The sequence below is a fragment of the Apodemus sylvaticus genome, chromosome 3 (assembly GCF_947179515.1).
Source record: "Apodemus sylvaticus chromosome 3, mApoSyl1.1, whole genome shotgun sequence".
In the NCBI taxonomy this organism is placed as follows: Eukaryota; Metazoa; Chordata; class Mammalia; order Rodentia; family Muridae; genus Apodemus; species Apodemus sylvaticus.
In genome coordinates this window covers 20,773,929-20,801,460 of record NC_067474.1, presented here as the reverse complement: position 1 = coordinate 20,801,460, position 27,532 = coordinate 20,773,929, and the positions used below count along the sequence as shown (strand labels likewise).

The following is a 27,532-nucleotide window of genomic DNA, read 5'->3' as shown; positions in this document are numbered from 1 at the left end:
CAAGTCCATGAGGTTTAGAGTCCAGAAGCATCATGGCAGGGAATATGGCTGGCACTAAGCAGGCAGACATGGCTAGAACAGTAGATGAGAGATTTGCCTACTTATCTGCAAGTAGCAGGCAGAGAGAGAGAGAGAGAGAGAGAGAAGGAGGGAGGGGAGGAGGGAGGGAAGGAGGGGAGAGGAGGGGAGGGGAGGGAAGGGGAGGGGAGGGAGAAAGGAGGAGAGAGGGAGAGAGAGAGGGAGAGAGATTGTTGCATGGGCTTTTGGAACCTAAAAGCCTGACCCATGACACTCCTTCTCCAACAAGGTAGTATTAATCCTTCCCAAACAGCTCCACCAGCTAGGAACTGAGCACTCAAATATAGGAGTCTATGAGGACCATTCTCATTCAACTAGTACACATTCCCTTGCCTAATTCTTACTCATGAAGTTTGTGATCTATTTCTTCTTTTAATATCTTACCTTATTTTGGTTTCTGCTTTTGGAATATGAGTTTATTTTTCAATTCCATAAAAATCATTTCAGTCGCAGTTTGAAAACATAGTCCTCAAGAGAGAGTTTTAGTTTGCTTCTACTGGATCTCTTGGACCTTTACAATATAGATGCGCACTTAGCTTGAAGTGTTCAGACCTTTTCCAACCACCCAAATAGATAAGAAGAAAACCCCTTGCAGATGTTGGCTGCTGTTTAGACATTATCCTGTTATTTTTCTTCTCTCTTTGTAGAGACAAGTTTCCAGGGCATACTTCCTTGAGGTGTGAGGGCCCCTGCAAGGAGAATTCCTCTTACCCTAGCCTTGAGATGGATGATTCTCATTCTTTTATATGAGCTCTTTTAACAAATCCTTGCTATAAGCACCCTGCTTATGTGGACCTCAGTTTTATTTTCTGTGGCCTGGACTCGTCGTCACCCAGGCGAAGCTTTTCCAGCAATACCTTGGAGTGAATGCTGGCTTAGGACTCTCCCTGCTTCTCTCCTTTCACTTAGACCTTTTGCTTTAAGGCACTCTTATTGAGTTGCTGATTCCTCAGTGCATGTGATCTCAAATGCAAATAGAGTCAGAAAGGTAGGGACTTGGTGAGTGTCCTCCTTGTGCTTTATTCATGCACTAGAGTAAGCCTCATTCAGAGTAGTTTGTCTTTAGCAGTGTTTTACAATCAAGAGATTCTTAGACTGCAGTAAAAATTCTAGATGATCTTCTATACTCATTAAGTAAAACTGAACAGTGTTTTTTAGTCAAAATATCACATAACTTTATCAAGAAATGAGACATAATATTTTAAGTTAGGGTTTGAATCTCAGATATTTTCCATATTGGCATTTTTGTATTGTGCAATTACATATCAACAATTCACATGATTTAATATGTACAATATTGTCCAAGTTCTTAGACTCATGCCAATTAAATTACTAAATGTTCTTTGCCTATTTTTATATGTAAATATTATTGTGTCAACTTTACATTGAGAGAGGCAATACACATCTACTCACTACAGATAGGGTACTAAGAGACTCAAATGAGAGTCCATCAAAATCCAACTTAATGAATCAATAAGTTAACTGGGCTTAATTAAGGAAAATGGGTAAAGGATTACTTACAAAAACTTGGAAGATCCCCAAAGAGATACCTTAGCAAAGATGGCATTTCACCATGGATGACAACCTCAACGAAGCTGCGTCCTTCAAGCTTCTATTTTCCATATACTCTTTGACACTCAAGGTCACTTACCATGGTGGGGAGGGCAGGAAAGAGGAATTGCTGGAATCCTAGGTGACAGTCTTCTGACCTTCTCCTCTAACATATGCTAAATGTTATTAGATCCATTGCCACATCTACACACACACACATGCACAGACACACACACACATGCACAGACACACACACACACACACATGCACAGACACACACACACATGCACAGACACACACACACACATGCACAGACACACACACACACACTCACACTCACATGCACATACATACATATATGCACATACACGCACACACACACACACATACACACACATACACACACACACACATGCATGTTAATGGCGATCCTAAAATCTAGTACCAGGAAGATGATAAAATTCAGTCTGTCAAATGATTGTTTCTAAAAATCAATTCATACAAATTATGCTAGGATGTAGTATTTTCAAAGAGCATATGTTCTTAGACATATTCTAGATGAGTGAGCACATTTGGTAATTCATGGAATAAAAATAACATGAGGCCTAGACTAGCCACCTGGTCTCTGCCTCCTTGGGCCCTTACCTTAACCACTTGTGTTATTTATAAGGCAGAGCCCCGGTACAGAGGAATGAGAAGTAGGCATATTGCTTGATTCAGAGAGATTGAGCAAAGATCCAGTGGATCCCAGAGACTGTCCCTAAAAGCTAGTAGGTATGTGTAATTATAACCAACCGTACCTCACTTTAGAATAGTTTCTCTGGACAGTAGCCCAAAGTTTATACTTCACGTAATGCTGCCAGGTGTCTTTGCTAAACTCATCTAAAAACCATACATGGTTTATTTTTTGTTTTATTTTAGAATCAAGGGTCCTTAAACATGAATTTGCTTTACAAATGCTACAGTGCCCCCACGGTTGTGAATCATTTCAACCCAAAAGGCCTTTCTATGTGTTTTCCTATAATTGATGTGTTGAGTCATTGCACATGGTGGTATTATTAATGAAGATAATAAACCAAACTGTAAAATGAAAGAAGTGCTACAGGCTTGCTGATTTCGCAGTAACTAGATGACTCACTTTCCATGCTTATCTGAATTTATTCTCATATGAGGATTAGATGACCTCGCTTATGAGGAAAAGAGAATGGTTGGAAGCAGCAGAATTTTCACTTTTGGAAACAGGGCATCCCAAAACTGCTGTGGTGTGCCCTGTCTCTCTGGTGAAGACTTTACAATGTTTACTTTGTATGATAAGAGTTATAAGTGGCGTTCTATGCATTTGTTCAACCTATTATGCAGATGGTGCTTGATTAAAATCTATTTTAAACTGCAGCGATTACTGCTAGATAGTATGCATTAAAGAGCTCTCCTGGCTCTATTAAAGGGTTTGGGACTGTGGCAGTTTATTTTAAATATGCTTATAGACATTTCTAACTTCTCCAGAGATGCTTCAATATCAATGATTCTCTTTCCTTAATAATCGTGTGTGTGTGTGTGTGTGTGTGTGTGTGTGTGTGTGTGTAAGAGAGAGAGAGTGTGTGATGCTATGCTTTCTGCATACTAGGCAAGAGCTCCAACACTAAGCCCCACCCCTGGCTCTCTTTCCCTGATAATGCTAAATTTTTGTACTGTAGGAAGTATTCTCCAAGCAACATTCTGAGCACATGCTTCTTTTAAATTAAGAGATTATTATTTTCTTGTGATACGCTTGTTAAATGCACCATTATAACTAAGAAATAATACACGACAGGAGGTGAATTGCCAGAAGCCTGAAGATATTGTAGAATTATGACAAACACATTTAAGTAAGTTAGACTAAGCATGTGCAACCTGAAAAAGCTTTTGTATAAATTTATTTATGAGTAAAATATATGTATTTTACTATATTTATTCATCAGTGCTCTAAGTATGAAATGGCTGGGGGTAATCCTGGATACATTGCATGCTTTAGTTTAGCCATGGCGTTAGCTACTATGGTGTTCATACATTTTTTAAATGTATTTCAAATTGTTGCCCTGCAATAATAAACCTTTGCCCATCACTGTGGAACAGAAGAGTAGAAATATATGGTGAACCACTGAATGGAACCACATAAGAGAAGAGGTGGCATCAAGATTCCTAAGCCTTCTGATGTTCAATATGCCTGGCTTCTTTGGAAGTTTATTTTGTACATAATAAGGTTTCTCCTGTGTTCTAAATGGAACCCTATAGAACCGTAGTAAGTTAATAAATACTCTAGATTAGTGTCTGTTGAACCCTTCTCTACCATCCAATAAAACAGACCCGCTAGTCACCAATGGCTGCTTAGATTTATAATTAAACAACTAATATTCAATTTAAAGCCTTTCAATTCTCAATTGTACCAGCTTTATACAGGTGACCTATAGCTATATGTGGGTAGTAGCCACCCTTGTAGACAGGACAGAGAACATAATTATTACTCTAGAATGTTCTATGAGACAGATTATAGAACTTAGAATTTTTTAGAAAGTTAAGATATGAAATCACAAGCTTTCATACATAAACATATGAAACCAAAATCCAGGCAAAACCCATAAACATATTGTAAATCCATTTAGCTACTTTTTTCACCTCAACTATATTTATTATTCTTATGTTCATTCTAAATACTTTGAGCTCAGAAGAGTCAGGTACTTTTCAAAATACAATCCATTACTAGCATGTACGTGGTCCACATTGAAACAATGCTCGGTTCCAAGGAAGCTTTGCGTATGGATAGTGACCATGTGCTTGTCACATGAATAACAAAGCTCCCACTGGAAAGTAGGCCTTTTCAATCCCAGCACATCAACTAGACTCTTAAAGGATAGCTCCTTTTTGCATGCTTCTCGTGTATGAAAAGCAGTGGAAAATACAAACCACACATCAGAGAACCATCCTAAGGCAAATATCTTTACGAAAAACCACCCAAGAACTAGAACACAGAAGACATCAAGCAACATGCGTGAAGTTTCATTTTATTTTCTTAATAAACCAGCCTCTCTAAATTGCAATTCATTTTTATAAAAGGGAAGATATTTCATGCACACATCTTCCCCCTTCGTGTGTATCTCTAGTGAAAACTAGGGCATTCTCTCAAAGCACAGTTGAGTTACATGCAGGCAATTTTATGAGTCTTCAGACAATTACAACCCAAGAGAGCTTAGATGGCATAGGTTAATTATTGAAATAAGGAAAGTGAATCTTTAGAAATGAGTAGTGAGTAGCTATCTTTGAAATTGGTGCTCTCAGATGGCAGTCAGTTCTGATGCATGGTAGACAGTTCTGAGCACGAGTGACATAGCAAGAGTATGCCTCTAAATGGAAGACTTAGCATATTGGTGACTGAAAGTGGATGGGTATGTTCTTGGTTCAAGCAGAGCAAAAGTAAAGATGGAGTGTACTACTATGAATAATCTGGCCTTAAGAGGGATGAGACGCAGATTTACAGATTGGTATTTCTCAGGAATGTCAGATGCATCCCCAAAGATCCAGAGGAATCCACGATGGCACACAGATTATGTCTCCTGTGCCTTCAGAATATGGAGAGAGAGATCATGATACACTTCCTTCAGTTAAACAAAACTCTGATATTAAGACAGAATCCACCCTGACCAGCACTGCAAACCAAGTCAGGAAAGTCTAGAAAACCTGCAGTCAGCTACCTGAAAGGTCGCTTGTGCAGACAGCTTACAGTTTTCTGGCCCATGCTCTGCACGGCTTCAAATGATGATCTGTATTTCAGTCAACATCCCTGGGCCTCTTTTGTTACAGATTCTTCTCCTTATTCAGTCATCCCAGAGAGTAGAGTCTTATTATAAAACCAAGGCGATATTTATTATAAAACCAGTTTGAAAATGAAACAAGCTGGGCAATTGTGGTGCACGCCTTTAATCCCAGCACTTGGGAGGCAGAGGCAGGTGGATTTCTGAGTTCGAGGCCAGCCTGGTCTACAAAATGAGTTCCAGGACAGCCAGGGCTACACAGAGAAACCCTGTCTCGAAAAACTAAAATAAATGAATAAATAAACAAACAAATAAATAAATAAATAAATAAATAAAAATAAAAATGAAACAAACCTGAATCCTTGTGGTTCAGGCTCAATTTTGAACAGAGGAGGAAGGAAATTAATTAAAAATTTTTGGAGGAAATCCTTTAAAAAAATTTGTCTTACATGACAGATTTATCTCTTGACATTTGATAATCTTTGGGAAAGATGGGCATAACTGTCATTCATAATTATTTCAATTTCTCCAACCATTGCTATTTTAATTAATTTTTAAAATGAATATATGTAGCATTCTCTGTAGATAAGCATTTAGTTATCTGTGCTTTACTCCACTTCTAAGTATTGCCATCGTGGAAGAAATAAGCTCCTTCATTTTCCAACCACCCCCTTTTATTTCCAGCTTTATTAAGCTGTGATTGACCAATAAAATTATATATGAGGTGTGCAACATAACAATTTGATGTACTATATACATTATCAAATTAATACTACAGCCAAGATAATTAACACACCCACCACTTGATTTTAACGAGCCACCCATTTTTGTTTTCTTATTATTTTTGTTTGTTCTGTTCTGTTGTTAGTAAGGATGTTTACTATATGACCTCACTTAGAAAATTTTTTAGCTTACCACCTTGACACTTATTCTAAACATTGCAAACTGCAACCTTAATAATGAAGCTGAGCTTATTGAAAGAATTTTATGCATTACTAATGTTCATAAAGTACAATACAGAATCTCAATTTATTGTTATACAAACAATTCCTCAAGTTAAGTATGCCTGCTATTTATACTTTCATTAAAAAAATTAATGAATTAAAAGCCAACATTTCTATATCTTTTTATTCCCATAGGCTTATCCCCATATACACCAAATCATTAATAATAAGTAGACATAAATTCCAGATAGACTCTTCATGTAGCATATATTGGTTTTCACAATATCATCGCCTTTTCCTTCTGCTTTTTTCCATTTTAAGAAATGTTTTTGCTTGGCTAGGAGTGACGATGAACACCTTTAGTCCCAGGACTCAGAAGGCAGAGGGAGGTAGATCTATGTGAGTTTCAGACCAGCCTGGTCTACCAGTGAGGTTCAGTACAGCCGGGCTGTTACCCAGAGAAACTCTGCTCAATTTTTTTTTTTTTTTACTTTTTATTCCATACATACATTACATCCCAACCACAGTTTCCCCTATCTCTGTTCTTCCCAATCCTCCTGCCTTCCACCTCGCCTAAGCATATACTACAATATCACTTCCCGAGTAGCCGTGCTTCCTGTTGCATCAACAGAAGTCATCCACAGTTGAATGCTTGTCTCCTTTGGCTACTCTACGCTTAATATTATTTTTGTTAATATGGTTTTAATCGAAATAGAATTATAGCTCTGCACCCCTTCCTTTCTCCTTCCAGACCCTCGCAGTCACCCTTCCTCGAAGCCCTCTCATATCCCAACTCTCAAACTTATAGCTTCTTTTTCTTTGATTACTATTACATACATACATGTGTGTGCGTGCGCACATGTGTGTATGCACAAATATATATCACCTACTGAGTTTTAGGGCTGACCATTCTGCGTTGGATACCCAGATAGAGGACTTTTCCCTGAGAGAGGCTAATTATTCTTCTCCCAGCATTCCTTGCTTGCCTATAGTTCTTTGCACAGGGGTGGGTTTCTGAGAAAAATTTCCCCTTCCACATTAACAAATCCATTGAAACTGCCATTGTTCTGATCTTGTTTGTGCAGCTATTTCTAGGAGAAACTGTTTCCCATCAGGCTTCCTGGTATTATGATGCTTACAAGATCTCCACCCCCCCTTACTTCACAGTTCATGATCCACAGAGGCAGGAGCTGTGAGGCAGATGCTTCTGTTGGAGTAGGGCTCCCCATGGTTTGTTGATCTCTGCATTGAATGCAGTTGTTCTTTTCTGTTACTGTGTCTCCACTTACTGTAAAGAAAGACTTCTTTGATGGGGGGCCCTAAGCACATGGATCCAGGAAAGGTGACTCATACACCATCTTTAACCTTCTTCATAGACAACCTCATTGGCTCCTTTTATTATTCCTCTTTTTAAATGATTTTATTGTTATAACTGCAGATGGCTGTTTATAAAATTAGAAGTTATAAAAAACTATAAAGAAGAAAACCACAAAGATACATCCTGTAGTGCAAAGAAATTGCTATTAAGATTTCAAATACTTGTTAAAGAAAACCTATCCATGTTTTTCCTTTTGCTACATAGTTGTTTATTATCCTAAAGTGCTCAAGCACATCTGTGTGTAATTTCCTGTAATAGAAACCACTTCTACTGACATTCATTCATCTTTCCTGTCAAAGTATTATGTTATAGTATATTATTTTATGCTAGTACTCTAGCAACTGTTAAGTACTTTTTGTTTATTTCAGGAACTACTTAAGCACTAGTAAGCAAAACTAGACCTGACCCTACCTTGGTAGAACTACCAATTGAACTGAAAAATAGCATAGCAACCATGTGCACATTGTTGTGTACTTCATTGAACGCTATGGATAGAAATCTAGGTAACTCGACAAATACATTAAAAGAGACTGACTTGAATATGAGATATGGTTAAGGTGTTCAGATAACGACGTCACATAGCAATTGCTTCTATTCATGTCAAATGAGGAACACACAGACCTAACAATCATCCAGCCATAAATGGTCACAGAAATCATATGTGCTTAGGTGCTTTCTCATGAAAGAAGAGAGTTATACACCAAGCCCGGCAAAGAATGCTGCCATAAAACGATTGTGTAGGGGAAGATGGGCCAAAGAAAATTCCTCTAAAACCAGCAATGCCAGCAACACAAGAGGTGAATTCAAGAGCTGTGTGTTCTAAAACAGAAGAGAAGAGCCTTCCTGTAGATGGCTCTGTGAAAGCATCAGTGACTTTATGAAGAGCTAAAAGAGTAGAAAGCAGTAGGCATTTATGACAAGAGACAGGGAACAGCCAGCACAAAACATGCTTGGAGGGGTTGGTTACAGAAAGGAGGAGACTGTGAGCATGTGTCTTCTTAGCAGAAAGAAAAAGGTAGCTCTTCTCTCTTTCAGTATGTTTTATATGTTAGGTAATCAAGTGGAAGTCAGTGGTTTGACCGAGATTATTTTCCCATGCCTAGGTATATCAGGGCATCTGTTAAAGCTTCTTCAGGCAAGCCCAATGGGGAGCCATATTTGATGACTATCTCTTCTAACAGAATTTGATAGGGTCTAGAAGTTTCCCAAGATCACCTCTAAGATGCAAACTAGCTTTGCAACTTGATTCAGAGCATCATGGCATCATGGGGTTCTTAGAGCTCAGGGAGTAGATATATTCAGAGTAGCCAACTTCTATTTTTTATAGCAGAATATTTTTGTAACTTTTTAATTGTTTTTTGTAAATTTTTTATTTTTCATTGTTCAAGAATTTCATCCATACATATAATGTAAACTGATAAACTTCCCCATTCTCTCTTGTCCCCTCCCTCTTTCCTTCCTGTTTTAGTCAGTATTGTATTGCTGTGAACAGACACCATGACCAAGACAACTCTTATAAAAGAAAGCATTTAATTGGGGGCCTTGCTTACAGTTTGAGAAGTTACTCTATTGTCATCATTGTGGGAGCATGGCAGCACACAGGCACACTTGCTCTTGGAGAAGTAACTGAGAACTCTGTATCCAGATCTGCAGGCAACAAGAAAAAATAGATTCTTGGCATGAAATACTACGCTTTTGCAACACCCACTCCAGTGACACACTTCTTCTGTCAAGGGTGTTCCTCCTATCTTTCTAATTCTTCCATACAATTATACTCTCTGGTGACCAGACATTCAAATATATGAGCCAATGGGATATTCTTACTCAAATTATCACACCTCCCAATTTATGTATTCTTTTGAAATGCACAAGTCCACAAGTGCTACCTGTATGTTCAAGAGTGTAGGACCCTATAGTGGAAAATGGATAGAGACTTGGGAGTCAAATCCCTGTAGAAAATCAACTGTCTACCTCCTAGAAGCCACCATTTTTCAGTAACCAGTCGTCATCTTATTATCTTTCTCAGTTCTCTATGCTTCTCAAATGAATACAAAGCCAAAGAATTCCCTCTCAGCTGTTTTCCTGTTTCTTATTGGTTCTTGAGCAAGTCTTTTAAACTGCCTTTACATATCATATGTGAAGTTAATTTTTTGAAGTTCTAAATGTCTCATCATTTGTATTTGAATAGACTTTTAAACTTTTCAGATATATAAGTATATACATTCCAGTAATAATAAAAATTGATCTGAAACTCACTCATGGTAGAAAAATAAGAGCTTAGGAAAATTAATTTCAGAAAGACAACATAGCTGTTGGGTAATTATGAGAGGTCATGAATTTAGATCATCTGCTACGGCCATAGAACTTTTAATTGAACACTCTTCCTCTGCATGATGGGTGGGGTGTTATTTTACACTTACACCTTATCAAGCATGCTATATGAACATGTTGTACGTTATCCACAGGTAGGAAAAGTACACAGTAGTCATAGAAGATAAAAGTCAGAATAGCTGTGAGAGTGTACACTGTTGGGTCGTAGTAGTGTAAATAGGATTTAGGTCAGTATGACAGGCACCTGTGAATGGAATAATCCAGTTAGCACTGGTATACATACATACACACACACACACATATTCCTATCAATTCATATGACTTTATAGCTGAAAAGTGAAAAGAAATACTCGCCAGAATCCCGATTTTACCGGGAGGGATTAAATGACATCACCTTTACTTAACAACAAATATGTTATTCACATACAGGTACCACAAACACACTAGTAGTGGTGTAGCCTTTCTAATTGTGTCAGAATAGCCATTTAAATTACTTGAGAACAGTGGGAAAAGACAGGATCTATTTTTAAGTGGAGTAAAATGCTGTTCTAAATTGTTCTAGAAATCTCTAGAATCCAGATTTTTAGGGTATACTCTTCAATATGGTAGCCATTAGGTACTCATAGATTATTAGAAAGGATATAACTCATCTTACTCATTTAAGAATTCATTACCATCATGTGGCTCGCAAAACCCAAACAGGATAGTGCAGATTCTAGAATTTTATCCTCATTGCAGAAAGTTCCCCTTGATAAAAATGACCCAGATTCTAAACCAGTCAAAACCATAAGCATTACTGGATTCCCACCCCACTTCCACCCACCTCAACTGCCAACCACATCTACAGACCTAAGTGTAAAATCAAGAATCATTTGACTTTATTTCTTAGGCATGTTGACCCAATGTTTAAAGTCATAATTAGAAAGCTACGTCAGAACTCCCCAGAAGAGAATCCCTACAAGAGCAGGTTGCTATTGTCACAGCCACGGTGGCAGAAAGAGGATGAAGCCAGGTAAGGAGTAGCATTTAACTGTGTAGCACCTGCTGATAAGTGTTAGGATCTGAGTACAAATCCACAGAACTCAAGTAAAGCCAGATGTGTTATCACATGTCTTTAATCCCTGCACATCTACAGAAAGAAGTAGAGTTGGGCAAAGCATCAGCTAGGCAGGGCATACACAGCAGAAGGTACAAAAGGAAACAAAACAAGGTCGAGCTACACAAATTGAACTAGGAAAAGGATGAGGAGGGAGGGCACATGAAATGTGAAGATATGTTGTCTTTTTTGTTTGTACTTTTTTGTTCTGTTATGTACTAGGGAAAAATATCCAAGACCTTGAACATGCTGGACAAGCGCTCTACCAGTGAGCTATATCCACACCCCCCACCATATGAGGATTTATGTGTAAACTGAACAATGAATAGCTACTATTCTTAGAAATGTCTCTGGTGATGGTTGTCGGGGTGGCATTTTGAGACTGTGTCAAGGGAATGTAGCAATATGATTCAGCTGCTGATTTTCTCAGTTACTTCATTAACTCTATCTTGGTGTTTGTTTCAGATCAATGGAGGAGAGAAGAGGCCTGCCTCTGATATGGGGAAAAAACCAAAAACTCCCAAAAAGAAGAAGAAGAAGGATCCCAATGAGCCCCAAAAGCCTGTGTCTGCCTATGCTTTGTTCTTTCGTGACACCCAGGCTGCCATCAAGGGCCAGAATCCAAATGCTACTTTTGGAGAAGTCTCTAAGATTGTGGCCTCCATGTGGGATGGCCTAGGAGAGGAGCAGAAACAGGTAAGAGGGCTTAAAATCACCGGAATCAGCTTGATGGCAGACAGCGTGTGTGGGCTTCAGAGATAAATTCTATGAGCCGCAGGGAAATTGGTCAGACACCATAACTATGACTTTGAAAATGGCCCCTATCTGAATGATACTTTTAGAGAGTGCCACTTAATCTTGTACTCTCTTTATACTCTTCCCTAAGTAGCATGTTAGTTCCCCTCGTTTCAAAGTTTACACAGTGTAGCGGCTTTTGGAAAGACTTCCACATACCCCAGCCAGGATTACATCACTTCTTAATGTTGCCCATATGAGCACAGAGACTAAAAGTTTCCCCTTGAAAACTATCCACACCTCTCTTCGGGGCTTGCTATTTGCTTTCCTTTCAGCAAACTCTTTCTGTTCTTTGCAAATGAACCTCAAGTTTGTTTCTATCCTTGTCCCTTCTCTAAAGACCACCAGGGAATGTTATTTAACCCTTCACATATATTTAGCTCATGTTTCTAGGCTGTGCTAAGTGGGACCCGTCGGCTGCTTTTGCTTTCTTTTCCTATGGATGGCCAAGGTATGACTGAGGGCCATGCTTAGGGAGGGGTCTGTGAGACATGCCGACAGTACCACAGTCATTTAGGAAATCTTAAAGACAGTGAGGAGTCACTCTGAGAGCTTACCAACATGAAGAAGAAATTCTATGTCTAAACTAGAGACTAGATAGTCATTGTAACGATGTAGTATTTATTGCCACAAACATTAAATAATCATGATGACCCAAATAAATTATTAATATAACAACATAAACACAGCTATTGCATGTATGTATGTTAAGATAACATTTGACTCTTCACCATGCCCAGGGAAATGTATTTTAAAACAAAGATAAAGTACTTGCTGTGCCAATGTGAAAACCTGAGTTTAAAGCACATAAGGAAAAGAGCTCCTATAAAGCCAGATGCGAGGTAACACGTTTGTATTGATAGCACTTCCACAGTGAGATAGTAGGCAGAGATAGGAGAATTCCTGGAAGCTCATGGGCCAGCCAGCCTGGCATGCATGGGAGAGAACAAGAAAGAGTCTTTGCTACAAACAACATGGAAGGCGATGGCCAGCACTCTGACCTCTACACATGGACTTTGGCACACACAAGGCCGCCCAGACATACACACATGCACACACATGCACATACACATATGCACACACATGCACATACATACCTAAGTACATGCACACACACACATACTCATATACACATGCTTTCATACATGCATGCAAATACACAAGTGCTCACACATGTACAAACACACATACAAGGCAGGGATGCATGAGAGAGAATGAGACTTTTAAGAAGAGTAAAAAGAAAAATGTCTAAGTTCTGGAGTTACCTTAGTTTATGTCAATATCTATACGCTAAGTAGGGTTGTATACTCTTGAGAGACACTTGAATTACCTCCTTTTTTTTCTACTCAGTAGTCATAGGTCTATAATAAATTGTCCAAAGTCTATGAAATAGAGTCAGGAAAATTAAGTTCACTCACTTATTTGACAAGAATCTTTGAGCATATAATTGCCAAGCATTGTCCAGACACAAAAGATTTGGCAACAAGCAAGACAAATGGGTCTCCATAACGCTGAACAAGCAATCTATTCTTATTTCATTGGGACATAGAATTTCGATGAGAACTTGCCATTTAATTTATAGTTCTCTTTCTGAAAAACTCTTAGAAATGGCAAAGGTTGCAATGATTAAAAACCAGATACCGAGAAACAAAACTTACTTCTCCCACTCCCCAACACCTCCAACTCTTTGTCAGTTATCATTTAGGACCTGAAAATAATATACATTTTCAACTTAGTTTTATTTCATGTGCATTGGCATTTTACCTGCATGTATGTCTGTGTGAGGGTGTCAGATCCCTTAGAACTGGCTTTGTAGACAGTTGTGAGCTGCTATTTAGGTGTTGGAACTTTAATCCCAGTACTCTGGAAGAACAACAGCCAGTGTTCTTAACCTCTGAGACACATCTATCTTGATACACATTTTTTTATGCCTTCAAGATTGCCACACACAGGATAAATGTCAATAAGACCTGGCATGCAGAGTACTGGGCTTTAAGAGTCACCTTTAAGAATGATAAAGATACTGTATGAACTCTCTGTGTACTATGTTAACATAGCCATGTAATTGGAGCAGGTAATGCTGTACTGTAGAATTCTAAGTGAAAATTAAAATGATCATTTCAGGACTTTGGAGCCAGTTTCGAGCTGGTCCCTAACACAGATCAATTATTTCCCATACCCCCAGATCTTAAAAGAAATTTCCAAATGAGTATGGAACTGTACAAATAGCTTCCCATCCAGTCATCCTCCTCTCCTCCATGCAATTGCTGAATGATGGCCAAAGAACACATGGAGGAGAAAGCCCAGCCCTTGGCCCTGTCCTCTGAACAATGTCATGTCCATGCCCAGCTATCCTGCTGTTCTGCTAATCTCCCATGTGCTCTTGGGAATGGTCTGAGCATCAAGCCCTGCCCTGTCCTCTTCTACTCTGAGATTAGATTCTGTCCTCGGGGATTGTGTACAGCAGCCCTTGCTCATCAGAAGTCATACATGGCTGCTCTTCGTTCTGCCTTGCCTTCTGCTTTTTCGAAACCATCACTCTCTCTAGCTAACACTTAGTCACCTTTTCTTACGTGCCTCTGTGGGCACAGAGGTCCTAATACTCTCCTATATTCAAAACCAGAGTGTTTAAGAGAGAGGTCTATAAAGACTTTTCACAGCCCAGGATCTGTCTTTTGCATTACCAATGTAAAAAATGGCTGGCTGTACTCTTATTTCTGATGGAAAATCATGATGCTCATGCAAACAAAACCAGATAAAGCCAAAGTGTAAAGCGAAGTTTTGTCTACTAATTCTATTACAATGATGATTTGTATTTTTAATATAGCAAGAGGGGACTATTAAAATAGCTTTCAACATACTTTTTGCCTAGCTGTATAAGGAAATTGTGTCTGTGATTACACGTCTATACATATGAGAGGGAGAGGGTGAGGAAGGGGGAGAGAGAGAGAGAGAGAGAGAGAGAGAGAGAGAGAGAGAGAGGAGAGAGAGATTATAAGAAGTGCTCTTATCAATTTAAAGGTGGACATTATTCACATTCCCCTACTTTATGCTTCAGGGCTTATAATATAATAGTCAAGATTTATTAATCAAACACCTGCAATGTCGAGACATTTTCCCTTTTCTCTTTTGTGTGTTCCTTCTCATTCTATAACTAACTCAAAGCTGGGCAGTGGTGACACACCCCTCTAATCCCAACACTCAGAAGTCAGAAGCAGGAGGATCTCTGTGACTTTGAGACCCCTCTGATCTTCAGAGAGAATTTTAGGAAAAGAAAGGAAAGGAAAAGAAGGAAGGAAGGAAGGAAGGAAGGAAGGAAGGAAGGAAGGAAGGAAGGACGGAGAAAGAAAGAAAGAAGGAAGGAAGGAAGGAAGGAAAGAAAGAAAGAAAGAAAGAAAGAAAGAAAGAAAGAAAGAAAGAAAGAAAGAAAGAAAGAAAGAAAGAAAGAAAGAAAGAAAGAAAGAAAGAAAGAAAGAAAGGAAGAAAGAAAGAAAGAAAGAAAGAAAAGAAAAGAAAGAAAGAACTCAAAATGTGTCTACCTTGGTTCTCACTTACGGAAGTAGTTGAGGCGATGAGAGGAAACTCATTTGATAAATGAAGGATACAATTATATAATAGTTGGGCAATATGGTTCATATCCAAGAATCAAATCTACTGAATAAAAAGATTTATGTCAAGATTGTCTACGAAAATATTGCCATATTGTATTTCTTTAAGGAAGTATTTTAAATTTGAGTACTTTTTGGAGAGTTACCCAAATAATGTGTTGTGAGCAATTTATGTTACCCTGAGATAGTCCGTATAGTCTGTGTCTGAGCCTGATGTTCCCTGTTATAGCAGGAATCCAGGAGAACTGACTCTTTTCCTCTAAAGATGCTCTTGTTTAATAAAGACAGAGACTACACATTCCTCTCCAATGATTGGATTATCATACTACACTACAACACACATAGGACCTACACCTGTCTGCGCATCAGAGAAGGGAGTGGATGGCATCCTATGGTCTGGCCACACTGCTCTGCTGCTCTGTGGCCACCTGTCACTAAATGTTTGCAGGAGAGGCCAGTGTGGTGACCGTGCCTGCCCAAAGGCACTCTGGAGCTTCCAAAACCATCCTGAAATTACTCCAGAATGTTGTTATCTGCTGCATTACCACCTGTTCATCCCCCTTTGATGTTGTCTCATCGAGCCAACTCACTATAATATCTGCTTCCAACTTAAAGTAATTGTACTTAACTCTCATTGAATATTCAAATTTGGGGAGCCTGCTTACTGCTCTGTATTTTTAAAGGAACAGTCCCACATTAGTTTAGAGAAGCCCACAGGAAGGTTTTAGGCTGTGTAGGCAGTTAGGGTAGGAGGTCGAGATTTCATGTGCTGTAGTTACTTGAAAACCCTGTTGTCATAATAGCCCACAATTGTGAGCAGCTACCAATAGAAAAACAAACAGAGGGAAATGGACAGAGTTATCAATGCCCTATTGGGCACTTGGAAAAAATGACAATATTTAAGGGAAAACATCATTAGCAAGATTACAAATAAATAGCTTTCTGCTAACCAGAAGAAGCACACCTGATGGAGCACGGTTTCCATCCCTGAGTTTCCATGCCTGCTCAGTGTGGAACTGAGGCAGGGATGGAAACCCAGCATGGAGAGATCTTTCAGATCTCTGTTTTTTTAGAAACCATGGTGAGTGAGAAACTGTGTGTACGTTGGTTCTGCAAATACTCTGTCAATGAAAAAAATTGAAAGGAAGGCAAGAGGAGTAATAACTACAGCAAGAAAAACACCCCTGCCCATGGATCCTTCCCTTCAAAGACACTGGACACAATCCGCAGCTCAGAGAAGCCTCCATTTTAATACTTGGGAAGACAATGCTGAATCTGGAATGCAGAGAAAGCAGTGCTTAGGATTCCAACCGGGAGGTTTTAAATGCTAATGACTCGTAAGACAATGAAGAACCCATTTCAGAAGCATACCAAGTTGTTTAAAAGGCACCAGATGGAGAAAGGAGATAAAACACAAGTATTGCTGTGATTCTGGGTTTTGCTACTTTTCTTTCCCTGACTGGAGCCTGCAGAGGAAGAAAAATAAGTTAGCAGTCCTATCCTCCTGCATCCTGGTGCCTTGCTTCAGCAACCCTGGGCATCTTTTTACAAGGTTCCATCTACATGTTTCATCTACCTCCATGACTTTGGAATGCTCTCTTTCTGATCACTGTGGTATAGGGCCTGAGCTCACGATGACAATATAAGACAATTCCAACTCTATAAAATAAAAGGGCTGGTCAGCTTCCAACAGAACAGGTTGACCCAGGGAGCTCTAAAGGGTTCTTGAGTCCCTTTTAGTCATGGAAAGTCACCTTAAATCAGAACCAGATGTAAATTACTAAATGAACCTTAAGTTCCTAATTGGAGACACAGTCGGGCTGTAAGACATTTAGCAAATTACAAACAAAATGTTCTTGTTTACATTACGTTAAATGGCTTTAAAGCTGCAGCCAGGAGCTAAATAAACATGCTGTTATGCTAAAAATGGAGTGGAAAGCCTATTCGGATTTGGTGTGTTGGGGGAAACCGCAGCCCACGGGGGCCTGGAGAGTGTATTTTTGTAAATGCTAGTCCTGTCGTGGAAGAAGAGAGTGGATTTACCTCAAGATGCACAGCCTAATGAGCAGACATCACTTGCCGGGAACATGTCTGAATACTGTAGCATATGCCTTCTTTCGGGATGCATAATTCATATCCAAAGATATTAGCCCCAGCAGTTCAGCTCAATAGCAGCACCTCATTATTTTATCTCTCAGTATTTATTCCTATGTTTGACGCCTCATGAAATTACTGTTAATGTGTTTATATAAGGGCAGATCTGACAAGTGGGAAGAGTGTCATTTCCTCCTTCTTCCTGCTGCTGTTTCTTCTTCCCTGGTAGAAGGGGCAACTGTAAATAGTTAATTTGCTTCAATTATGAGCCTGTCCTGCTAAATTAGAAGCAGCAGGGCTATGAAGAGCCAGAATTATACTTAGGAAACAGCTGACAGACCCTCTGAGTCCGTGGAATCCAATCACTTGCTCCTCACTGGTGTTCAGACATACACCACATAAATGCTGCTGGGCTTGCGCTCCTTACCTTAGGACAAAATTTGGATTTTATGTCAACCATACTTAAGGTTACCGCAAACCCTGCCACACTATAGCATTTTAACAGGCGTAACTTTATCTTAACAATTTACATCTAAACACGGCGTGTTTCCTACTCTCTGAAAGATGAAATGGATTGGACAGGTTATGGATAGGTAAAGCAATTGTTCATGCAGAACTCTAAATACTATACCCAAGTACACAAGGCAGCACTTACACACACACACACACACACACACACACACACACGCACGCACATTTATAAAGAGGGTATGAATTTGATTGGGAGGTATCAGAAAGGACACAGGAGGAGATGGAGGGGGATGGGAGAATAGATATGATGAAAATACACTGTACTCATAAATGATACACTCAGAAACAGAAAATAAGAAAAGGAAAAACAATTAGTCTCAAAAATTACAATATTAAAATAATATATAAAGAAAAATTTAATTAGCAAAAAGTAATAACAACCATAGCACATAAGCAAAGTTTATATTCACGGAAATTTGCAGAGGGGCAATTAGATTATAACTTGAAATGTAAAAAATGTAAAGCATATTTTACTTCTAAAGCCAAGTTTTATATATATATGTATATATAATAAATATATATATATTATACACACACATGTTAAGACAGCAATAAGAGTGTTTCATGGCATCATGGATATAAGCATGTATAATTCAGATATGTGAATATTTATATACTATACACAGTAAGAGTTAATAATTCATTTAAATGTTTCCATAGCTTGAATGAGGAGATAACACCAGATGATATTCATTCCATTCAAGTCTCTTGCAACTCTACATTTGTATAAATGTTTGGGATAAGTTGTATATCTATCAAGTTCTGTTTCCATTGATGTGTGTTTTAATTTAGAAGATGCAATTTAGTAATTTATCCTTAAAATCCATGCGAATGCTGACTCCTACAATGGGAAAGCCCATTCCAAGGATTTTTATTCCATAAATACTGCCACGGGGTTCACAATACTGCTTCTGGTGACATGGACAACGTGGGCAACAGTGCTTCTGTGCAATTATACAGCCCAATACCATTGCAGCTCCTGTATAGTGTAAACACGCCATTAAGTCAACACTATAGCAGTACCACCTACCAATACATTTCTCAGAATACTGCCCTATCATTTGCTGATGCCTATTTCCTGAGTACCTACTATGTGATGTTGGACTTCTATCATGAGAAATAGACCAGACTTTGCAACTATGAATTTCAAGGTGCATCAGGGGGCATTTTCACATCCAGGGGGAGGCAGGAGCAAGCATAAAGGAACCTTTGATGCCATATTGCTTTGACTCACTCCTAATTCTGCCACACGGTATTGTTTATTGTGTCCGTGAGAAGGAACATCACCAAGGCAACATTCTTTTTGGAGGAACTAAAGATGATATATAAAAGAAAGAGCCTGGTGATGGCAATGGCAGGAGACAAGTAGTCAGAGCATGCTTTGCTGCTTCTTGGTGTCTGCACCCTATGTGCTTCAGGCTACATTAGGCACCTAGGAGTCTGCCTGTGAGTTAAGAGTAATTAACTAACAACATGGTACTTAGTGAGTCGTCATCATTTAATAAATCAGTAGATATGTTTTGCAGCCATTTCTAAAGGCAAACTGCTGGTTTCTGGTCCCTAGCACCTAGAAACAGATGGTATCCACATGGCTGAAGCCCTTCAGGTGTATCAAACAGTCTTCAAAAGGAATCGATAGCAAGATTTCTGTCACATCCTGTAATGTTTTCAGACCTCAAAACACAACCTTAGGAAATCTTTCCAGTTAGAGTGTCCTTACAAAGATGCTGAGCAAGTTATACAAAATAGGTAGGTCGCCGTATTTAAGGACCAAGTTGCATGCAAAATACTGATGCATTTTCTCCGATTGGCCTAAAGGGCATCATCCCTGAAAGCGGGAATACATATGAAGTTGCTGAAGAGGTATCTCCGGGATTGTGATGAAGTTATTCTTCTTCATACATAATTCTGTTGCTAAGCATTTTCTATAAATAAGAAACGGTAGTGGAAAAAATACATTTGTGCTTAACAAAAATGGAAAGCACCTTGTCAGTTTTTTAAATAAGGTTTGAATAGAATTCAGAATAAGAAGGATTTTGCACCTTTTCTTCTTATGACTGTAACAACTGTTGAAGTAAACTGACTAGAGATTACAACCTGGAGCCAGAGAGGAAAGGAAGAAGAAATTATCAAGTATTTTTAAGATGTTGCTTTTCTCTGTGGGCTAGGTGGATTGTTGGAGGAAGAAGAAGGCAAGGGTGAACTGACAGATTACATTAGAATTTTTATTCTGGTTAAGTGTGTCATAATCACTGACATTGAAGTGCTGATTTTAATTAGGGATTATCACCCTATAAAAACACATGCACTCAGTGGTATTTAGAGAATTCAGTGAATCACAGGATCACATGAACAGGATTTGTGTCCTCCAGAACTGCTCTCTGATATCTATCTATGTGTGTTTCGGGTTAGCTGTTATACATGTTTTAGTTTAACCAACGAGATGCAATGCTTAGATAGGAAATGGTGGCTTTCTTGGAATAACAAACCACAGCATATGACTATGTTAAGGAAGGATGAATTCAAAAGTGTTTAGATGAGCTGAGGAAATGATAAATGATATATTATGATTTTTAAATCCTCTTCTGGCCAACTTTGTACTTTATTTCAAACAGCTGTGGCCCATTTGGAAGCCATTTTGTAGCTCAGCAGAACACTAATATTTACTGTATGAATCACATACCTTTAAAATATTTGTCTTTCCTGAGAGAAACTATGCCTTTCCCAAACTTAACTTTGACATAAATCAGACCCATCCTCAAAGGCCAGGTTCATGCATTTGATCGCTGAAGTGATCATTCACTGCCGAATACAATCCCACGACCCCTTCGGTTTCTGGAAATAAAGGGCTTTCTCCAACTATAACTTAGAGTTTGAAACATCTTTCAGGGTTTTTTTTTTTTACCAGTTTTCTTGGAATGTCTCTTCTAAAGTAAGAATTTGCCCTATTTCCCTTTACATGTGAAATTCTTATATATGACTATCATTCTCTTTGGACACTTCCACTAATACAGGATTCAAACAGCATCCTATCTCAATTTTAGGGAGTAGCATCAGAGAGGCATACCTAGTGTGTAGAATTGGAACCATTAGGTAGTTCTCAAAGGTGGAGGGTCTAATTATTTGTGGGCAGACAACCTCATTCTGATCTAGGCTACCCACCTTTAAACACAATTACAGAAATATACCTCCTGAAATGACCCCCCTTTGAATTCTCCCTCTGAACATCTGCAGCTATTTGGGAACGTGTAGACCCATCAATCCACATAATGTAAAGTGATGAGTTTACTCTTCCCTAAAGTGGTGTTTAGGCACTTACGCAATGATCCCAGCATAGCCGATCATCAATAGCCAATGGGGAGCCATTTGTGAAACAGGGATGACTGGATGCTAGTCAGGCATCCTGTAACAGCATCGATCCTGGCATGGAACAAGGCCTTCTGTTCAGCATGAAGGGTGGGGGGTACCTGCCTCCTCCTCTTCGTTGTTAATCAACACATTGCAGGAATGTTAACACTGTGTGGTGTTTACTGCCAGCAGCCCAACAAAGGGTAACAACATACTTACATGTTGCTGTTTTCAATAGAAATCAAATGAAAAAAAAAAAAAGACGGGAGATGCTAGAATCAGGCCATCTTACCTTTGTTATTTAGAAAACAATACTTAGAGCAAGGCTAGAGGCCAATATGTATTATAAGTCCCTCTAAAAGCTAAATGGACCCTAACTAATGGGAGGCATGTTCATTAAAATCATGATACAATTATTTAGGACATTTAGAAGTGTCAAATATTTTATTTACTAAAATAAAAAATTGATTAAATATTTTTTCAAAATGTTCTGAGATGTCAGTGTGTATAGGAGAAAATACCTCTCAAAACCATTTGTGAAGTATGTGTGTGTGTGTGTGTGTGTGATGCATGCACATGAATGTGTAGGCATATATGCCCCTATGTATGCATGTAGAAATCAGAGGAGAACTTTGCGTCTCCTCCTCCCTTGCTCTCTGCCTTACTGCCTTGACAAAGTCTTTCTGAACAGGAAGCCTGCCATTTCTGCTAGGCTGCCTGGCCAGCAGGCTCTGCCCTCTGCATGCCCTCATCTCTACCCCAGGGTCACATGCTGAGCAATTTGCATGGGTCCTGGGCATTCAAAAACAAGCTCACATAGTTGTATGCAAGCACTCTCACCAGATCCCGATCCTGCCAGATCCTCCTTGGAACCACTTTAAGGTAATAAGAGGAAAGAGTGTGCTTAAAGCCATTATTTACAAATTATGTCATGGAGAAATGGGCTTAAGGCAAAACTAGTAAGAGTAATCTTTCTCACAGGAAAAAGAAAGGGAATAAATCAATAGAGATCAGAAGCACTTTTTTCTAAATGTGGCTGAACCAATATGGGTCATAATGTTTAAAGTAAAAGCAGTGAAAATTCGACAGAACGGCCATTTGTATTCGTGTAAGAATTTCCACAAAAGATTCTGGATTGGAATTGGTAGTCCTGTAAATCTATGACACTTTTGTGCTTCAATCAAAAGATGTATCAACCAACTTTTTTTTTTTACTAAGAACAATAACAGAACTCATAAATAAGATTTCTAATTTTCTTTGGTTTCTTATTTAGTAAAAGTAGTAGGCTGATTAAATGATAATATTGCACTGATTAATGAGTCCTCACCTTAATTAGTTTCTACTACATAAAATTCTAGCTATCTGTAAAAGTCAACACTGCATGCCTCCCTAAAAGGGAGTAATCATGTTCATTTCATAGGTCCTGTTATACTAGTGCAGTAGTTTGTTTACCTGGAGATCTTTTAGACTTAAAATATTCATGAGTAAAAAATATTTTTCACATCTAAAGTTTTAGAATTGTATTTTGGGCTCAGCAAAGCACTGTCACTAAAACTAAACATTGCCCTCTGCTGCCAGCTGCCGTGTGCTTGGGCCTTATAGACACTCCTAACTACCTGTTCACATAGATTCTCCATCACTTCGATATTCGCCTGACTCTGGTTAATAGTCACAGCAGGGCGAATACGTTTCCATTTCTACAGTAACTACTGAGGAGCACTTTGTTCAGTTGGGCTGATTTCAAAAGACTGCAAAACTATGGAACCTTGAAATGCAGCCTCAGGGCAGAAGGTAAACCTGTCTGTGCCCCAGCTTACCCTCTCTCCTGCCCTGCCCCTTCCCCTGTTTAAGTGACCCATAGTGACCTCTGGCACAGAGGAGCTGGTCACTTGTCAGATTGCAATGAGTTTCCTCTGCATTTACTTTGGTTTTCAAGCCTCTGTCAGTGTCCATTGCAGAAAACTTTTTATGAGGGCCCCATGGCTGTAGTCCATGTTTCTGTTGGAATGGACATGACACATAGGCCATAGAACGTGACCATAGAATGTTGTTTTCCTAGCCACTTGCCATCCCCATTCCTGTCCTGAGGGTGTCCTTGCCTGCTGCTGCTGACTCCTGAATCCTTGGAAATAAATTCTAGAGACTCTTAAAATTCTGATGGAGCCACAAATACCAATGGCTGTCCATTGGTCTTCATACCGGATAAGAGGCATCATCCTTGAAGTTCATCTCAGTTTTGCGTTTGACATGGATCACAAATATTAGAATATTACTGTACTGTTGAATGTCTGCCTTCTGTTTAAATGGGAACACCTTATTGTGGGTGAGTCTTTTCAGAAAGGCTTCAGCAATGCCTCCAATAATCCCACACTCAAACCCTTTGGTACATATTCTGAAAAAAATGTAACACATTATGATGTTCCTTCTTTTCCAACAATCTATTTTCATTATTCTTTCAAACCTGCATTGGGAAGAAAACACACTCTTTGAGAGCTATATATTATTATATAATTATCCATATGTGTGCTCGATTACCATTCTGTCTTTACCATCACCCCTTGAAACAAAAGCACGTACACGGTCTAATTTAAGACTTTCTGTTGCTGTCACAGGTCTATAAGAAGAAAACCGAGGCTGCAAAGAAGGAATACCTGAAGCAGCTAGCAGCATACAGAGCCAGCCTTGTATCCAAGGTAACATGCAATTGTTTGGTACTGCGACAGACTGTGGCCATCTTATGCAGACTTTGATAGTCATTTTAAAGCAGAAATGATCATGTTGGCATTTCTATATCATTTTCTTCGTGTTGTAGAATATTTGCTCATCCCTGGAAGACCAGAGTCTTATCTGGTAGCCTTTTGTAAGACACTGTGTACCTGTGCGTTGTTCATTTGAAGTCAAACACAGCACATTCTTAGCAGATGACTCCAATCTGATTCTTAGCTTCCTTCCACCACACGCGCCTTTCCTGAGGAGATGCTAACCACTTCAAGTTCAGGTCTCATTATATCAGCTTCATTGTGTTTTTAAATGAATAAACTGAAAAAAATATTTTGTGAGTCAGATAATCTTATATTAGTCCTTGCTTATATAGACACTAAAGCGTTTACTCTGTTTGGTCTTGTATTACTAAAAACACACTACCCTTTTGAGGAGTTCTCAGGAGGGTGACTCTGGGTTACAGGTAGAAGGACTTGTCTAATTCAGATTGCTATTCCTTTGTTCACTGTGCCTGCCACAAGCTCTGGATTTCATTGCATTCATCCACAAAATGTGCTTTCTTTTCACATTTACAAATATCCATTTCTGTTCTAACAACCCTTTAAAAAGTACATGCATTAGGTTTTAGGTATCAACAACAACAGCAAAAAACCATACTGAGCATGTTGGTGCACAAAGGGGAAAAGAAGGCAAAGTACAAAGACATATGATTGTGCTGCAGGAAAATTACTGTTGACAATGTAAAATTAATTTTTTCTCACATACGGTCTCATTCCACATCCCCACTTTCTGGATTTGTCTAACTCCCCTTTGACTTGTTTGTGTTTTCACCTGAGCTCACATTTCAGTCTATATGCAGAATTTAGAGAATATTCAGAAAATTGTAACAAAGCCCCCATCGAATGTAAGATCCATTTCAGCATTAGCAAGGAAGACCTCAGCAAACTCCTCTCTCCCAAAGAGAGAATTTAGCTGGAGTGCTTTTCCCTGAGAGAAAATCAACATGGGAGGTGTCAGTCTTGATACAAAGCCCTTTGGCTAGTGATTTGCAGATTGCCACCATGATGCCCGAAGTACTGAGGAAGCCATAGCTTTGAAAGCATGCATCACCAGATTTGCTATTAGCTGCAGCTCTGCTCCCTGTTCAGTCTCCAAGCTGCAACCCTCCCTCTGCACATGGCAATCTGTGTAAACGCTGCAAATTGCCATTTCTACATTTAAGAAACCAAGCACATTTTTTACAGCTTACTCTGACATCTTTTTTCCTTCTCTTTAGCAGCAGGAATGTTGCTGGAGCTGTTGAATCTCTCTTTATGTATGGTTCTCTATGATGTGTACACAAATTGAAGGAAAGCTTTAGACTCTGTGGGTCAGAGAGATACCCCTGCAATCCTGCATGCATAACCTTCTCCACAGTTATAGGCAATTCACATCCTACCTCCCAGAATGTGTGGCACAAAGTGTAAAAATCTAACCCTTTTCCAGTTTAATTATGGCAAGGCAAAGAAAGACTATCTGAAATTTAAACATTTGTTTTTCCATGTTATAAGCCCATACTATGTTACACATTTAAAGTGACAAACGAGAAATTATAATTCCAAAATTCTTTCATGTGCAGGCATGTGGAAGACTATATTCTTTTTGGCTGTTTGCTAATTCATGGATTTGTTGGCAAATTTTCGTGGTCATGTAGATATAGTCCTAAGCCAAGCAGAGAGGAGAAAATAGACAACACATAACCTGGACTCTTCCTACAAAAAACACATTTCAGACATGGAAGGCCACTAGTAAAAGCATGGGCTAATAAGTGGTTAAGGTTTACAAAACCCAAGGCTACATAGTAAAGACTTGGTTAGACTGATTAGCAGAGGCCTCATGGAAAATGTGGTATTGAAGTTGAAGGCAAGAGAAGACTTGACCTTATAGACCCCAAATACCCAAAGGGAGGGGAAGACAGCAACTTAGAGGAGGCTGCTGTGGCCAGACCTGAGTGATTAGAGGGGTTGTGAATGGATACCATATGGGAGTGTGAAGGGAGCTGGGATTTATTCTCAGGGCAAGGGGATGCGGGGCTCAATGATGGGGCGTGAGAGAGCGCTCTCTTAATCTTCTACGTGCTTTATTCTGTGAAATAGTCTTACATAGGAAGGAGATGCCCAGCATCAAGGCAGCATTGTTTTTGTTTGACTCTTGACATTCTCTGGGCCATGTTACTCAAGGACATAAACACAGTACTCACCTACATTTTTCAAGTCGCCAGGGTCCTGAAGTTATGACATGGCATAGCATTCCCTCTCTCCCCCCAATGGTCATTCCACCCAGAAATCACTGTGTAAGTCTCACATCTGCTTTCTTGGGTCCTTGCCAGGCTCTTCACGTCACTTCTCCAGACGTCTGCTCTGTTCGGTGCCTGCATTTCTCCTGCATTCCTGGACTGATAGATCTCCCTCTCTTGTGGTCAGGACATAGTCTGCTACTGCACTGCACATGGTTTCTACCCCAGGCCCCAATGTGCACCAGCCCAGGCCTGCTGGACCCTGCTCCGTGTCAGGCTCACTGGAAGGTGCTGAAAGACAAACATGGGTAGGCAGGTCCCTGTGGAATGTTTCTTGATACTCAGATGACCTGGAGCTATTTTCTAAAATTAGCTGATTCTAACAGAACATGATCAAAAATAGAAATAGCAGTGAACCTGAATCGTGGCAACAGCACTCTTTAGTCTTCGGGTTACGTGTGTGACAGAGAATGCAATCCACATGCCACTTAATGTGGCCCCAGACTTGAGTGAAATTGAAATCTACCCCTAAGAATAAGGGCCAAGGATAATAGTGACCTTTGAACCTCAAAATGACAGTCCTAATGTATCCTTCAAATTTTCTCCCAATGATAACATAAATAGAAATGGCTCCCTGCTGCTGAGTGGACCCTCATGAGCCGTTCTTCTGCGGAAACACTTCTACACAATCCTGTCTTTTATAGGGCTATGTCTCGCTCCCAAAAGGAAGTCTAATGTCTTGTCTACCTTGTGGACAGGGTGGTACTGACATCGAGGAGTGTAACCCAGTAGTCTTCCTTTGGGGCTTCTAGGTTTTCCTCTACCCTCAGAGGCTGTCAAATCTGTCTTCTCTTTAGAACCAATGCCTCTTACTCTTTTCTAAGAAACTCTACACCAGCTCCTAACCTTTTAACAGCTAAGAGTGGTGCTGCCTTGCCTCAAACAAGTCTGGCTTCTGGAAGGCTATTCCGGCTCAACAACAGCCACCACTGATGTC

General features: G+C 39.4%; 1 protein-coding gene across 2 annotated transcripts in view; it reads left to right on the top strand.

Moving 5' to 3' along the window:
• Positions 1 to 27,532, top strand: part of Tox (thymocyte selection associated high mobility group box) — a 302,052-nt gene that overhangs the window by 254,804 nt on the left and 19,716 nt on the right. For both annotated transcript variants that reach the window (XM_052176040.1, XM_052176041.1), the window contains 2 exons: positions 11,629 to 11,859; positions 24,152 to 24,232. In XM_052176040.1, coding sequence (XP_052032000.1) covers positions 11,629 to 11,859; positions 24,152 to 24,232 — 312 coding nt within the window. The remainder of the gene's footprint in view (positions 1 to 11,628; positions 11,860 to 24,151; positions 24,233 to 27,532) is intronic.